Below are 15,777 nucleotides of genomic sequence, written 5' to 3' on the forward strand. Positions count from 1 at the left end.
GTTTAATGATCAAACATTATATTTGGACTTCAAAAGGTTTTTGACAAAGTGCCGCATGGAAAACTAATTGTGAAGTTGGAAACAAGTACATGTAAGTGGAAATAGAACTGATTAAATCACAGGGTACTCAAAAGAAGAGAAACTCCTGGTTGGGTCCATATACTGTGGGGTGCTATGCTTGAACCACCATCTACATTGTTGATGATGATGATGATTTTTTTTGGGACGGGGGGGTGGGGTGGAGAATGAGCAAGCTTGTCAAGTTTGCAGGTGGTGTTTTCGGCCTACCAGGAAATCTAAAAGGATTTAGAGTGCATCTAGAACACGGCAGACGTGGCAAATGAAATTGAATGTCAACAACTAGTGTTACGTGCTGGTTATAAATATGTAAGATACAAATACCAAATGAGGTATTGACTAGAACAGACTCGCCAAGAGAAAGCCCTTGGTTGTTGTGAAACTTAATGTCAGCAATCAAAAGAAAACCGAATGCTTGCGTTTAGTCAGAGGTGTAGAGTATAAATCAAAGGTGGTTATGATGAGGTTATATAATGCAATATACAATCTGATCTGGTATCAATCAACGGTGCAATCAAGTTACAGCCTCCACTCTCCATCTTCTCTTTTGTCATTCTGAAATTTAAAATGTAATTGTGCTAAACGATTTCATTATCCAGGCATCTAGAATGATATGGGAGAAAAGTTCTTGCATTGCCATCGATTCTGAAGACCCTTAACAATCTGTATCATATCAACAACAGTATTTTATTTGTTCATTGTTTCTTATTTTGCAACACCAATGTGAAGAATTATTTCAAAATGGACTCAATGAAGTCGGATTCAGAGGTGTGCTTATGAAGCTTAAAAAAGAATATATATATAGTAGTTTAATGTTTTTTTTAATGTTGATGTACTACAGTTTACACAGGTTTTATGAAATTCAGCCAATGTAATCAAATATTCACAGTATATATATAGAGAGAGAGAGAGAAAGAGAGTTTTCTTGTAAATGTATAAACACTTCTAACTAAACATCAATGTATTCGATTCTGCCCCTCTGGAAGTGCTCCTTGTAGAGACCTGTTCTGAAAACCAATACACTTGCAGCTGGTCTGTTCATATCGAGTATATTTCAATACTTTTACATTCATATCTTCCCAAAGCTCAGCCAGTATGAAAAGTAGACTTCCAGATTCTTCTTGTGCTTCTCATAAGCAAATTCCACTGTGTGTGCCTGATTGTTGCACACAGCAATGAAGTCAATCTCCAGCTGAAATGGCCCATTAGCTTTGTCACCCAGGGTAAAGCCAATAGTGTTGATCTGGAAAGAGAGTTCAAAACCCACTCCATAAAAAACATGTAGTTTATATTTTAATTTCTGTGCGATGTTCACAATCAAAAGAAAGCAGGATCTATGGCTCTAGTTACTATTTCCATTTAAAATCGAACTCCTGTTACCGTCGCTGTACTATGACATTTTATACACCTATGCAACTTGGTCCATCCTCCTCATTCGTGACATAAAACTGATCAACAGAAGGTGTATTTTAGTAATTTAAAAGAGGTAAAAACCAGCCTTTCAAGTTACAAAAACTTAACTTGCACATACCACAGCAAGTTAGTGCAGAGAGATGGAGAGACACATCGCAATACGAGGCTACACATTTTCAAATATGACATGTCCAGTTTGGTCCAAAAACATCTGGTAGCTTCACTGTTGGTTGTAGCCAGTTAGCATTGCATTTGGATTTTATGCAGGGTCAAAAATTTATCATTAAAAACCTTTTTATGGTGTCACAGGAGTTCAGCAGTAAGTGAAGTAAAACAAATCTCAGAATAATTAAACATTCTGCTTCTGTGCATAAATGAGTTGACAACATTGGGTAGTTTGCTTCACTTCTGATGAGGCTTGTTTAGCTTCTATACAGAGCTTCAGATAAGCAGGTAATATTTTTTTTTTTCTGACCTTTTTATGGTCTTGTGTCTGCTAAATAAACTTTTAGCTGGTGGTAAATACAATATTATGTATTACTTTTAGCTACTAGTAAATACAGTATTTATTTATTATACAGCCAGGATTCTAGAAACATTTTAAATTATAGTACAAAGGTAATTTTAACAAAAAAAAAAAAAAAAAAACCAAAACATATACTGCATTTCAGTGCCCCCAAAAAAGTTTTGTGTTCCAAAACATGTTTCTTTCAAACTTTTCTGGTTACTTTTATTAAGAAAAACAATGCATACACACAAAGAGTCCTCAAAACATACAGGTTAAAAATCTTCAATAAACCGGTTTTATGTATAATACCAAAATGCAATCCTAGGTCATAGAAGGCCAGCAGCATATGATAGAGGTTTAGAGAAGATGGAATGGCTCAGACTGCTTTGAAATAGGAGCCTTAAATTATACCTGGGCATATTTGTTATTATCATTTATATGTCTTTGTGCTGTCTCCTCCAGGAGTCTTGTGGGTGAGTTCTACTGTCTATACTACTCTAGTCCATTACCCAAAAACATATATGGTTTACCTTGTCTAACCAGAGAGGATGCTGGCTGTCTTGTATTCTCCCACGGCTAGAAAGAAAGAACTTTGAAAATTTAATACAAAATTGAATATAAAAAATATTAAAAGAAATGAACAGAAACTAAATTAAATTAAAGTGGTTGGGTCAAACATTTGTCAATACACATGCCAGTGGGGTCAACACTGCAGTGTAGGCAGATCATGTTCCCTCCTGCAACAATGCTGGTGCTCTGATTGAAGTGAGTGGTGTATTGTGGGAACAGAAAACCAGCATTGTTGTAGGAGGGAGGGTGATCTTGATGCACTGTGATGTTTAGAAGATAAATTATTTTTCTCCTGGTGAATTCTGTACAGTAAATGTTGGGAATATGTTCCCCAGTTGATTTATGGCCCATCATGTGTAATTGAAAAATGTCAACATGGGACACAGCAAAGGTAACGGAATGTATTTCTTGTAAACGCTGCAGTCAAGTCAAATGCCATATTTGGTTATATTTCAATACTTAAATAGTGGTGATGTTTAGATTACTTCATTAGATCCCAATAACTCAAAGTATTAATCTATATACTCAATTTAAGTCACATGGCTATGAATATGGAGGCAATATGAGCCATATTTAACTGTAAATCCAGCTGTGGATATATTAAATATCTGGTATCCCATACCTTTACATCTTGCCAGTAGGGTCCACCCCGAGTAAAGAGGAAATAGTTGAATATGTCGTCCTTCTGATGAGAGAAATATGTTTCAGCTGGAATGCTGATCATCCAGGGTGGCCCGTCTCCTGAAATTTTTTAAGTGTTCCGTCATGTTATTCAGTACGAATGGAAAATGGAGCACTCTAAATATTCACCCCACTGCAACGAGCAGTGCAAGGAGTCTGTTGCTAGACTGTTGATTTACGAGTCATCTCCAAGTTACCGTATAGTTACATGTACTCGTCTTCAATTTGAAACTTCCCAACGTCAGGCTTAAATACAAAAAAATAGGTACTATCCAATGTTCTCATTTTAAATCTATGGCTATGGTTTTATTTTTCGCTGTTTGAAATAAAAACGCGAATATATGACGCCAGGCAGCAATAAAATATATTGTTTTCAATTGTTTTTTTAACGCATTCAGTACAGCAACTTTGGCTTGTTATGACTTCAGCCTGGAGGAAGAAAACCCGTGACGTCATCTAAAGTAATTTAACGACGCTGGCGCGAAGTGTACGTAGCTGAGTAAGCAGGCTCGGGGTATACCACAGCGCCTTTGTGTGGAGTGTAAGGGCAGCTGTAAAAAGGCTTGGATCTATCTGAATTCATTCAGGCAGCCTGTACGCTCTACAACGAATCATGGCGAAGAAACGGAAAGGACGAGTTGTTATTGATTCTGACTCTGAAGACAGCGCAAGCGACGACAATCTTGACCAGGTAAAGGAATTTAGTGGTTTACAATAATTATTTTTTGAAGCATTTATTTTAGCCTGCAAAGCAAACCGCGCTACAACAGGCCGTCCCAAAAAGCCTCGGGTTTGGCTTGTGCTTTTTGGTCGGGAGAGGGTGCATTTACAAGCAAGGTGTATGTGGTATAAAGCGACCAAAAGGCTGCACTGCACGCCTTTCCTCCGGTTTATTCTACAGTATTAAAAAGGTGAACTATATAAATATTTATGTTTTTGGAGTAAAAGCAACAGTATTTAGGTGTGCATGTTACATAAACAATACAATAAAATCAATCTACCCCTGAGTAGCCCTATCTTGTGTGATGGCATTCTATTTACAGATTGTAGAGTGGCGCGTTTTAATATTATCATATTCACTTGATATATGATTTTATAACTTTGTTTTTGCAATGAATAACATGTTTCTAGTTCCTTTACCGTACATAATGATAGCGATAGTATCCAAAATTGAGTGGCATGTAATACTGCCCCACTTTCCCACGAGTTACAGGCACACATTCAGTAGCTGCAACAACATTCGTTGTAACATATAAATAAAATTACTTTTTAGTTTTGTTTAACCGGGAACACTAATGAGGGTAAGCGGATACTTAAAGAAATATATGTCGATGTGTCTGTGCAGTTTCTATTACCTGAAGTGACACATCAATATTCAGATGGTGATTAAAAGTTGAAGTTATAGTACACCCGAATATTGAATAATGGGTTTACCTGTGGTGAACCTGCCGTATTTGTTTTGTGAGGGTCTTTTTTTTTTTTTTTTGACAGAAGAATGTTTATCTCCACAAATACGTGTATTTATGTAATTTGAAATAGTTATGTTGGTACCCGTGATGAAGTTTGATACATTTTCTATAGTAGTGCAAGCAGTACTAAACCTGCATTTCGCCAAAAAAAAAGTTTTAAAACTAGAAATAGCTCAGGAATACTTTCACAAATTGCCCTTGTATAGTGACTTCAAATATTAAATCTGCATTATGCAATTTGTTTTCAGTATGGTAGTAACTGATACTGTGTAAAGCTGTGGCCATGCCTTTTTAAAGTTAAAATCCTTTAAGTGACGTGTGTATATATATTTTTTTTACATTAAAAGTTTTCTAAACAGCGGTGTCAAAGGGAAAATGCGAGCTGCTTTATTTGTTAACAGCACTGAGTCTTGTTTGTTTTGGATTGATTTATGTAATGCAAATACTGTATTCAAACTGGATTTTTAAAAACTTCAAAATGCATATCATTTAGTCCTGGTGGTAGTCTACTCTTGTTAATCTTTGCTGGATGCAAGGTCCTATATTGTACTTCAGGGATGAGAATTGAATGCAATATTCAGAGTGCAGTCTCCTCGGTGCATTGTGCTCATCATTGGCTCCCATGGTTTTCCACTGTACACTACAGCATACTTAATTGCATGGTTGCTTTCTTATTGAATGATTAGAACTTCAATGTTTTTACCATTTTGGTATCTAACAATATGTATGTAGTGTGTTTAGCCTAGTTTGCTGTTGGTCTGTGACCTAATTTTAACTAGGTCCTCTCTATTTAATAATTAAGTGTCTTTGTAGAAGAGTGTATGGATTTGAAAATCTTCTGCCTTTTCAGCAACAAGTTCATACAATCAGTGTTATGGAAGCTATTTGGGCAAAATCCAACAGCACCCATCACTTTGACATGTTACCTGATGGGTGCCGTGTTTGGGGCAAACCTGTGACTTTTTGCAAGGATGTCAGTGCTACAAGGATAGCCTCATATCTGAAATTATCCAAGGTAGTAATGGCATATTTACAGTTACATAAATATGTATGCTAAATTAGTTGGTGACCATGGCATTAACCCATGACCTGCTGCCATATTGAAATCATGTGACATTGTGTCTGCTTTATAAAGACAGTACACCAAATTGTCATTAATGATTGGTACGCATTTGTATTCTTATGATTTTCTTAACTAATTTCCATTGTCTGTTCTAAAAAAAGATTAGGGGTGCAAGTTGATAATGATTAGTTTGGCTTTATCAGCTAATAATAATAATAATTTTTATGTAGCACTTTTCATAGTGGACCTCCATCACAAAGCGCTTTACAAGATACAAGACTAGGGTGTTGTGAACTATGCATCAGCTGTAGAGTCACTTACAACAACGTCTCACCTGAAAGACGGCGCACCAGGAGGTTAAGCGACTTGCTTAGGGTCAAACAGTGAATCGGTGACTGAGCTAGGGCTTGAACTGGGGACCTCCTGGTTATAAGCCTGTTTTTTTAACCACTGGACTACACAGCCTCCTATAAGCTATTTCAGTTGTTTTTGATGTCAAGTTGTTGTTTGGTGAAACCGAAATTAGTTTAAAACCTAGAAAGCAAACTACATTTGTGCAGCCAAGGGAATCGGACGTACCGTTATTACACAGGTTGTTTTGATAAACAAGCTCAGTACAATGTTATTGCATCAGTTATACAAATGTATTATACACAATATAGAAATAATAAAATAATGTATCCCCAGACATTCAACTTTATTTACTATTTTCCTGGCCCCCCCTATTATTGCTGTGGTCAGTTGTAAGTGGTAAATCATGTCTGAATACAGCTGCAACTCATCATGTTTTGAAATGGCAATTTAATCAGCATGTTGGCTCAAAGTGACAATGTGTGGCAGTATTTTTAAAATAGTTTCTGGTGAGGGAACACCTCTAATTTTAAAGTGTCACCTAGATTTAGATATAAAGCTAGAAATCAGGACCTAAACTAATTTAAATACATGTGCTGTAAATCAAGCTACCTTAATACAAATAAACTGACTTGCTCACAGATGCATCCAAGCTCTCAATGAAAAGTTCACATGTTTGTCTGCAGTATCCCTTTCCATTACAGGTGGTTTACTGTAGAAAATAACCATCTCATGCATCATTGCTTAACCCTTCGACGGTGGCACTGCTAGAAATCGTTCATATATGAATGATGCTGTAATGGTGACGTTGGATGCCCATTTTAAGCCATTTTAAACAACCAGTTGTTGCTTGCCAAATGACTGACATCTCCAAAGGCTCCAACAACCAATCCGGGATGATTTTACATACTTTCAAAATGAAAGTAAAGTTAGGTAGACAAAGCTAGACAACTTTTTTTTTCCCCCTATTAGGAGATTCAGCAATCACAAGTACAAGCTTGCAAGAAATCATTCTAAATAGTCCAAAATGTTTTATAAACCCCAAAATTAAATTAACAAAATATTAACTGTAGTGAAATATTGATAGGATAAATGTCATGGGTGACTCTCCGATCACTACAGCCCCAGGCCAATAGAGATACATTTTTATTATGAGGTGCAGCATTTCAGTATCTTAGGTTTCAGTTTTGATTACTGTATATACCATGATTTTAAAGCTCAGCATTACCGGAGAGCATACTAAATTGCTTTACATAACCAAGAATGCTTACTGACCCTAAAAGAATTATTTTCACTGTTTTAAATGAAAATGTTAATGAGTTGACAGATCTATCTTATGGTGTACTTCTTCACATTACTCGCCTGTCAAACAATTTGGTGTGAAACAGACGTGGAATTTATTAAATTCTTTCTGATCCCAGTTCCTGAGGGTTGTGGCTACCACTGAACTTTTTACAGCAGGTGCAGGGCATTTTTAAATTACACTTATGGAGACATTTCTAAACAATAATTGGAGTACATTTTATAACTTTTGTTACATTCAAACTAGGTAATTGTAGGGTATATTCATCAGAGTGAAAACGTTTTTTTCTCAATAATGTTCAAACTCTCAGCTGTGTAGAAAGGTATAATACGCTATAGTGTCGGTGGATATTTGTCCTGATACACAAGCCGAAAGTCACGCAATGTCAGTCAGACCTCAAACGGGTAGATTTGTTCACTGGAGCGGATGGGTGAAAGCTCTGTACGTTGAACTCATTCAGTGCGTGGAAGGGTTTATTTTACTTCTGAGATCTCTTACAGTAATATGGTACAAAAACTGTACTTTGTTCAAAACTTTACTAATTCAAAATTAAATTATATTTGAAGAAAAGTTTAAATTTTGAAAGTGTAATCTAACATTAAAAAAAACAAAAAAACAAAAAAAAACATGTTCAACAGAGCACTATTCCACTTAGATTATGCAGCCAGGGATGCTTTGTTCTTTTTCACAATAACACCCATTTCTGTTTAACACATGCATCTGTTGATTTAATGAATAGGGGTGTGCTGAAATGTTAAATGCAAAACATGCTATAGTCTGCCATTTTAATATTTATTAGTATACATGTGTTCCGCGGTATATCGATACATATGGTGTATCATGATACCAAAATCCTGTGATACCTAACATCGGGGTAAAATAATATCAAAGTATTGGGATTTTTCAATAGGTTTTTTTTTTTTTTAATTTTTTTTTTTTAGTTTTTAACATAGAACTGTGCTTTTAAAAACTATATAAACTGTATTCTGATTAGCGGAAGTGACCAACTACCCTGCGCGTTCTGGGAAAATTTAAATTACTGAAGCAGGCCTGACAAGTGCCGACAAAGCTTGGTGTGGAACTGTTTAGAATTTCAGGCAGATGACAATGGCAATCTGGTTGAAGGCGGACAGCCAAAATGTCAAATGTTTTATAGAAGTGAAAAACAAGGGAGGAAACGCCACCAATTTGTTGAAGCATCTTCCAAATCGCCACCCGATGTCTTTGCTGAAGTTTACCTTTTTCTTTTGTTATAGTTTCTTCAGTTATTTTTGTTCAAGTCAATCCCCAGTGCATATTACGTGTATAAAAAAAGACACAGCAAAGACAACAAATAAAACAGGAATGCGGTAGAAGCTGCTCGAGGTGAAATTCATTGATGCTTGTTTGTTTTGTCATTAAAGTGCATTTGCTGTAAGCTCCAACAATATACCTTGCAGACATGTGACATTAAAACTATTGCATGTGAAATGTTAGCGATGTTTTTATGTTTGGATTTTGTGGTAGTCAGTATTTTATGTTTGTGTAATGTGATAGCTGTGAAACTCCTGTGTTTTGAATTTAAATATGCATTAGCGGTGGAAAGATCAGGATGAATACAGGCTTCATTGCTAGCATATCAGTTTCCCTACAGATTTAATGTGACACTTTCACCTGCGGAGGAAAGCACTGGACCTTTAGAAGCTTCCGAGTCACACTGCAAAAGTCCTTCAATGCAGACGGCTGCAGGTTTAGCATGAAATCAATAAAAAAGCACTTGCAGTTTACTACAGTTGCCAGAGTGGTAGTCTTTTGTCTAATTTACTTTCTTTTGTGAGATTTTTATCAACCAAATGAGCATGATGGGCCGAATGGCCTCCTCTCACTAGTAAAATGTCTCGCTATGTTCTTATTTAAGGTGCACTGGGATGTTATTTTGACTGAGACCTTTGGCTTGAATACGCTTAAACAGAATTCTGTTCTAGTAGCATGGAAGGGGAAGGCATCTACATTAGTGGCCCGTTTTGTTTTAGAAATGTAGCATTAAATATAATGCTTAACTTTTTTTTAAAATTTTTCAGTATTGAATTGCATATGTTGGCTGCGTTTTTAGTACTAGCAGAATCAGTCCTATGCCAGAAATACTTTAAATATAGAAAAAGTATGGAAAAAAAGCCAAACTGATTTCCAGGGCTGGAAAATGCTTGAAAAACCATGTCTCCATTATGAAAGTCTCAAAAGTTTGGAATTTTACTAGTATCACAGGAGAATGAATATAATTCTCGATTATTATTTTTTATTAATAATAATTGATCTCAAAAGCGGGGCAGCAGCTCTAGCAGCAACTGTCTAGTCAGTTTACTATTAGCAATTTTACTGCTTGAGACCAAATACCGCAAGGATTGCCCCATGTAACACCCCTGACAACGCTCCTGGAAACTCTAGCAATCCTATCCAGTAAGCGCAGTGGTGTATGTCACATGACTTTCTGCTCCAGTGAAACGAATGGTAAAATGGACACTACGACAGACAAAAATATATACATTTAATTTGTTGGATATGATTTTTTTAAACAAAACTTTCATTACAAGCTACTGTACTCTGCTCACCAAGATCACATTTTGTTATCTTGTTACCTTTGTTAAATCATTAACGTTATTTCCCAACCCATAAAAGAAAAACAACCTTTTTGTAGCCCTTATTGTGTGTGTATAAACGTAGCATGTTAACATCGCTTTTTTTTGTCAGCCAAGTGTAGATATACTGTTTACATCCTCGCTATATGGCCTTCATTATACGATTTAAATACTGATTTAAAATAAATAAAATATTATTATTTTTATTTTTTTTTTAAAAGTAAGGAACCAAGATTTAAATTAACATTTGCAATTGAAACAAAACTGAAACTTTGTTAATGCACTTTATTTTTTGGGGGGTGGGTTGTACTGTGTTCTTCAGTGAGTAGGATATAGCCAGAATACCGGATGCAGCATGCCGCAAATAGGTACTGTACTCTTTATTCACAATCTTATTGCTATTAGTATTATTGTTATTAGTGATAGTAGTGACAAATTCTGTAATAAAGAAAATCAAATAATAAAAACAGTAATAAATTAATTTAGCTAATGCCTTTATCCAAGGTGACTTCATTAACTTACTCCAGCAGCTTATATTGTTTGTTTTGGATTGTCCTTTTACTGTAGTGAGCGAAAGGCTTTGGACCCAGACAGGGTTGTTATAGCGAGGGTGTACTCTATTTAGTATTTATCTTGTATGCGTAACATAAGACAATTGCACATTTTAATATATAATGCATGCTCATTTGTTTTCATTTTTGTTATTTTTCGCCTCCCATTGTGTTCAGCATTTAACAGAGGGTATAACTAAGTTTGGATCAGAATCCAATATCATCTCTTACAAAAAAGTAGTATACTGCAAGTAAACTTGTGCCAAAGTTGTCTGGTTTTAGTATACTATTGGTACCATTATACTATCCAATTTTGGCACAAGTATACTTGCAGTATACAACTTTTTATATTCTATTTGTAAATAATACAACGTAGTTCTCAGATATTGGGCATTTCTTAGATTGTCTTACTTCTCTTTTGCCTACCTGCATTGTCTCGTGCTAGGTGTGCACCTCCAGATTCTGACACAAACTTTTAGAAAGCCAGATGCTGTGGATCAAAAAGCTATACTGCTCTGTGACTGCCCATCTATGTGGATAACTATCAAAATAATAGCAGAAACTAACTAAAACACTGGGAAAAATAAATGGAAGTCTGGCAAAAGTATGGTATTTTGAAATATGGAAGTATGGAGTATTACACATTCTTACCAGTTTTATTTGAATTTTATAGTTAGTGGCAATGACCTTTTGAAGACAGTGGAACTGGATCTATTAAAACAGCAATAATTTCACTGTTCTGTAGTATTATTAACTGTGTATTAGTCTCTTATGCACTTTGGACTTGCAAAAAAAGGAATTTGGCAGCCATTTAACATGTAATAAACATAAGATCCAAAGTATTGAATGTCATGATACTGTGCATGTTATTGATGCTCCCTAAATGAGGTATCGCAGAACTCTAGTATACAGTACCTATAGGAAGTCTACACCTCCTTTCAAAATTTTCACCTTTTGTTTCCTGATACCCTGGAATTAAAAAGATTTTATATATATATATATATATATATATATATATATATATATATATATATATATATATATATATATATATATATATATATATTATTAAAATGCAATCTACACATCCTACCCCACAACTTATATACTAATAATAGCAATCCTAAATTAGCTCAGGTGTAACCAATCGCCATCAAAATCACACACACAGTTAAGTGGCCTCCACCTGTGTTAAATTGTATAGATACACATGATTTCAGGATACATTCAGCACTTCCTGTAGGTTCCCTCTGCTGGGTAGTGCATTTCAATGCAAAGACTCAACCATGAGCACCAAGGCGCTTTCAAAAGAACTCCCAGACAAAGTTGTTGAAAGGCACAGAAGAGGGGATTGGTATAAAAAAACATCAAAGGCCTTGAATATCCCTTGAAGCACGGTCAAGGCTATTAAGTGGAATGCGAATGGCACCACCAAGACCCTGGCTAGATCAGGCCGTCCCTCCAAACTGGATGACCGAGCAAGAAGGAGATTGATCAGAGAGGCTACCAAGTGGCCAATGGCAACTTTGCAAGAGCTACAGGCTTTTATGGCCAAGACTGGTCAAAGTGTGTATGTGACAACAATATCCCAAGTACTCCACAAATCTGGCTCGTATGGTAGAGTGGCAAGAAGGAAGCCATTACTTAAGAAAGCCCACTTTGAATCCCGTTTTGAAGTATGCAAAAAAACACAGGAGATTCTGTAGCCATGTGGCAAAAAGTTTTTTGTAGTCTGATGAAACGAAAATTGAACTTTTTGACCTATATGCAAAGCGTTAGGTTTGGTGCAAACCCAACACAGCGCATCACCCAAAGAACATCATGGTGGTGGCAACATCAAGTTATGGTCAACATCAAGGTAAATGTCCTTGAGTGGCCCAGTCAGAGCCCTGACCCAAATCCAATCAAATTTGTGGCATGACTTTGAAGATTGCTGTCCATCAACACTCCCAAGGAACATGACAGAGCTTGAACAGTTTTGTAAAGAAGAATGGTCAAATATTGCCAAATCTAGGTGTGCAAAGTTGGTACAGACCTATCCCAACAGACTCACAGCTTTAATTGCTGCCAAAGGTGTTTCCACCGAGTATTAACTCAGGGGAGTGGAGACTTATCCAATTACGATCTTTCAGTTTTTTATTTATTATAATTTTTTTTTTTTTCTCAATATATTTTCCCTTAACAGTGTGGAGTATGGTGTGTAGATAAGTGGGGGAAAAAAATCATTGTTTAAATTCATGAAACTCTGAGGCACTGACACAATAAAATGTGAAAAGATCAAGGGGGTTGTCACAAAGACTGTTGTAGTGGGTGACGTCAGACCAGAACCGGGAAATAATCAGAGGTGGGGTTTGGTGAAGCTGAGCGATTGTTCTCGCTCAGCATTTAATAATGAAACAGACAGAAAATAAAAGGTTGAAAGACAAACAAGACACAGGACACGGCACTCATAGCCAAAAGAAAAAGACAAACAAAATGGACTACACAGACAAACACAGTGAGTTGTTATTATATCTATTACTGTTATCTTTGTCTCCAATCCCGTTGTCCACTCGCCAAACACCCAACCCTGAGTGAGTGAAAACATACTGCTTTTATGCAGCTGTACCGAGACTCTATTACTAATAAGTCATTCAATTAGAGTCTCTGTACAACTGCACATGAATTAATAAAGTGCACTTCCCCGTGCTCGCATATTACATTTTACCTGCACGTGAAGTGCTGTGCAATCCTCATGCCTAAATACAAATATACATTTTAAACAACTAGTGTTCAACAGACCCATTTATATCCTGTATACCAATGACTGTACTCCAACATTAACACACAACACGCAACATATAATGCTGAAATACACACAGGGGCGGGTAACATTGCCACAGGGGTGTAGACTTTCTATAAGCACTATACTCTCCCTGACTTTTCTGTCACTATGTGTAAATGTTTTAGTCAAGCCCACCGTTAGTGAACCAGAGACCTAAAGCTGCGGGAACCCAAAGCCATTGTGGCTTGGAACTTTAAGGAGACTAGGTTTCAGGCCATTGCATGGCACACCAGGTGAGACGGGGTTTGTTACAGCAAAGTTGCCTAAAACTAGGTCTTTTGGAACCAGGTTTGAAGCCACTGTTCCTGAAAAAGTGGCTTTGTGTTATTGTTCACAAATACAAAACAACACAATGTAACATATAAAATGAAATGCAAATATAAAAAGAAATCACACACAAAATAATTATAAAACATAGTAACATGTTTAAATTGTGAAGTTTATACAGAAAATACTTTTAAATAAATACTTGCAATCGTAGTTGTCAAGGCTTAGCTGTTACCGTGGACACAGTCTGAAGGGAAACAGAAGCTCTGACTAGCACTTGTGCAGATGTATAGTTTGGAGCTAGTCGTTTGGGAATTAAAATTGTGATGGAAGAGAAGAGACGTTTATTTCTAAAATGCCTAAACCACGCAAAGAATTTGAGCATGAGGGGATGTATGCAGCTGACGGTGACAAAATGATGATGCGCAGATTTTGCAACTGTTGGTTTGAATGCGAGTCAGAAGATATCGGTAAGTATCGTTAGCTGTTCATTGCTTTTGGAGACAGTATGGCTTGTTTACTTGTGTTAGTATGCTAATTCTTTGCTATTTTCAGGTGGTTCAAACTTTGCGCTGGAGCAAATGCTGTTTTGGTTTTGAATGGATTTGAATGAATGAGTGCTTTTCTTAGTGTTTAAATACTGAGAAACCCCAAGCTTGTTGCATATTGTTTCAGTGCAATGGGATTGAAATACAAATCCTATTGTTTTTTTTAATGGGTAGATTATATGTGGAATTGACAGCACCACAATGGTAGGGCAGTGTAAATATATATGTTCTATTTTTATAGAGGGATGGGCAGTATTCACTGTAAATAGGCAGTTGATTAAAAAGTTACCATCACTGCTGCTAATGAGAAATTATGGTAGCTAAATTATTTTTCTGTGCAAGGTCTGTTTGTTCATGCTAAAAAAAAAAAAAAAAAAAAAAGTTTAAAAATCAGATAATGTTTAATAAATGTGTGTAGTTAAAACATGTTTACTGTACTAATGATATACCTCAGTTATTTTATTAATGTGTAGGGCCTATCTGTAATTAAACAACATTTGTGAAAAATTATAAAAAAGAATGAGAAATTATTTTTATTTTTTTATAATTTCACTGGTCTGTAATCATCAGTTAGTTTCATGATGGAAGGCAAATTTGATCTGTGTGCCAGCATTCAAATTGTGTGGCGTTACAGGACTTGACCCCAACTTCTTGCTAAAGGTCATGTGATGTCTTAACTATGAGGTAAGAATTAAGTACTCTGTGACCACAAGAAGTGTCATCCGACCTGACAGTATATTAGTTTAGGATCATCTTCATAATTATCGTCATCCCCATTGAAGATGGCAGCGTCTGATCTGTGAGCCAATGCAGGTATAATAATGTCTACTGCTGGCTATGTATAACCTACACTGGAAACTTTTAAAACGATCAAAACTATCTTAAGCATCTGTGCAGGCTAAAACATTACCAGTCCCTGGTCCATTTCATTAATACTTTGAAGCCATGGTACATGGTTCTATCTGGTCCCTATTATTCAAACTGCATTACTGAATTATACTGAATTATAATATTTGCCTATGTATTATTATTTTTTTAAATAACAGATTTAGGACTTTTACAACATTTTTAAAAATACTATTTCAATTAGGTGCCGCCCTCGTATTGACGTCGCAGTCATATCAGCTTTATAATAGAGGCCGCCCTCGAATAAACACCGCTATCAATAAAGAAAGATTAAGTGTTTTTTTTTCTCTGCCTACTAAAAAAAAAAAAAGAACACACCAATAAACAAATAAACACGCAGCACTGACTATGTACATGTAACGCACCCGAAGAGACGGGATACTCAATCTAGGATGTAAACTACAAACTAATGCACACACATAGTAAGCACATTTTATTTTATGGTAGTACAGTTCTGAAAGAAAATGCAAGATAAAATACATACAGAACAGCAGTCCTTCTGAAGTTCTTGCAGGTGGTTTTGTTGTGTTTTTTAGTTCAATTGTAATTCCCATACAAATAAAAACAATGTGCTTACTATCTATGATAATTTTTTTTTTGGTTTCTCTTGCAGAGAAATTACAAACAAGC

General features: G+C 35.9%; 2 protein-coding genes across 3 annotated transcripts in view; one reads left to right on the forward strand and one right to left on the reverse strand.

Moving 5' to 3' along the window:
* Nucleotides 1-885: 885 nt before the first annotated feature.
* On the reverse strand, nucleotides 886-3,653 carry LOC121329846 (complex I intermediate-associated protein 30, mitochondrial-like). 2 transcript variants are annotated; one of them, XM_041275757.1, is made up of 3 exons: nucleotides 3,192-3,653; nucleotides 2,530-2,589; nucleotides 886-1,321 (listed from the first exon to the last, which is right to left on the reverse strand). In XM_041275757.1, the coding sequence occupies exons 1-3, from the start codon at nucleotides 3,291-3,293 to the stop codon at nucleotides 1,148-1,150; spliced, it is 336 nt and encodes a 111-aa protein (XP_041131691.1). In that variant the 5' UTR covers nucleotides 3,294-3,653; the 3' UTR covers nucleotides 886-1,147. The 2 variants fall into 2 exon arrangements, 1 of the variants encoding a protein (XP_041131691.1); XR_005951816.1 differs by having other exon boundaries at nucleotides 887-1,321; nucleotides 2,530-2,575.
* Nucleotides 3,654-3,768: 115 nt separating this feature from the next.
* The window catches only part of LOC121329844 (RNA polymerase-associated protein RTF1 homolog), a 33,307-nt gene continuing 21,298 nt past the window's right edge, over nucleotides 3,769-15,777 (forward strand). The window contains exon 1 of the mRNA XM_041275755.1: nucleotides 3,769-3,941. Coding sequence (XP_041131689.1) covers nucleotides 3,864-3,941 — 78 coding nt within the window. The 5' untranslated portion in view covers nucleotides 3,769-3,863. The remainder of the gene's footprint in view (nucleotides 3,942-15,777) is intronic.

Source organism: Polyodon spathula, chromosome 17 (assembly GCF_017654505.1).
Source record: "Polyodon spathula isolate WHYD16114869_AA chromosome 17, ASM1765450v1, whole genome shotgun sequence".
Classification (NCBI taxonomy): domain Eukaryota; kingdom Metazoa; phylum Chordata; class Actinopteri; order Acipenseriformes; family Polyodontidae; genus Polyodon; species Polyodon spathula.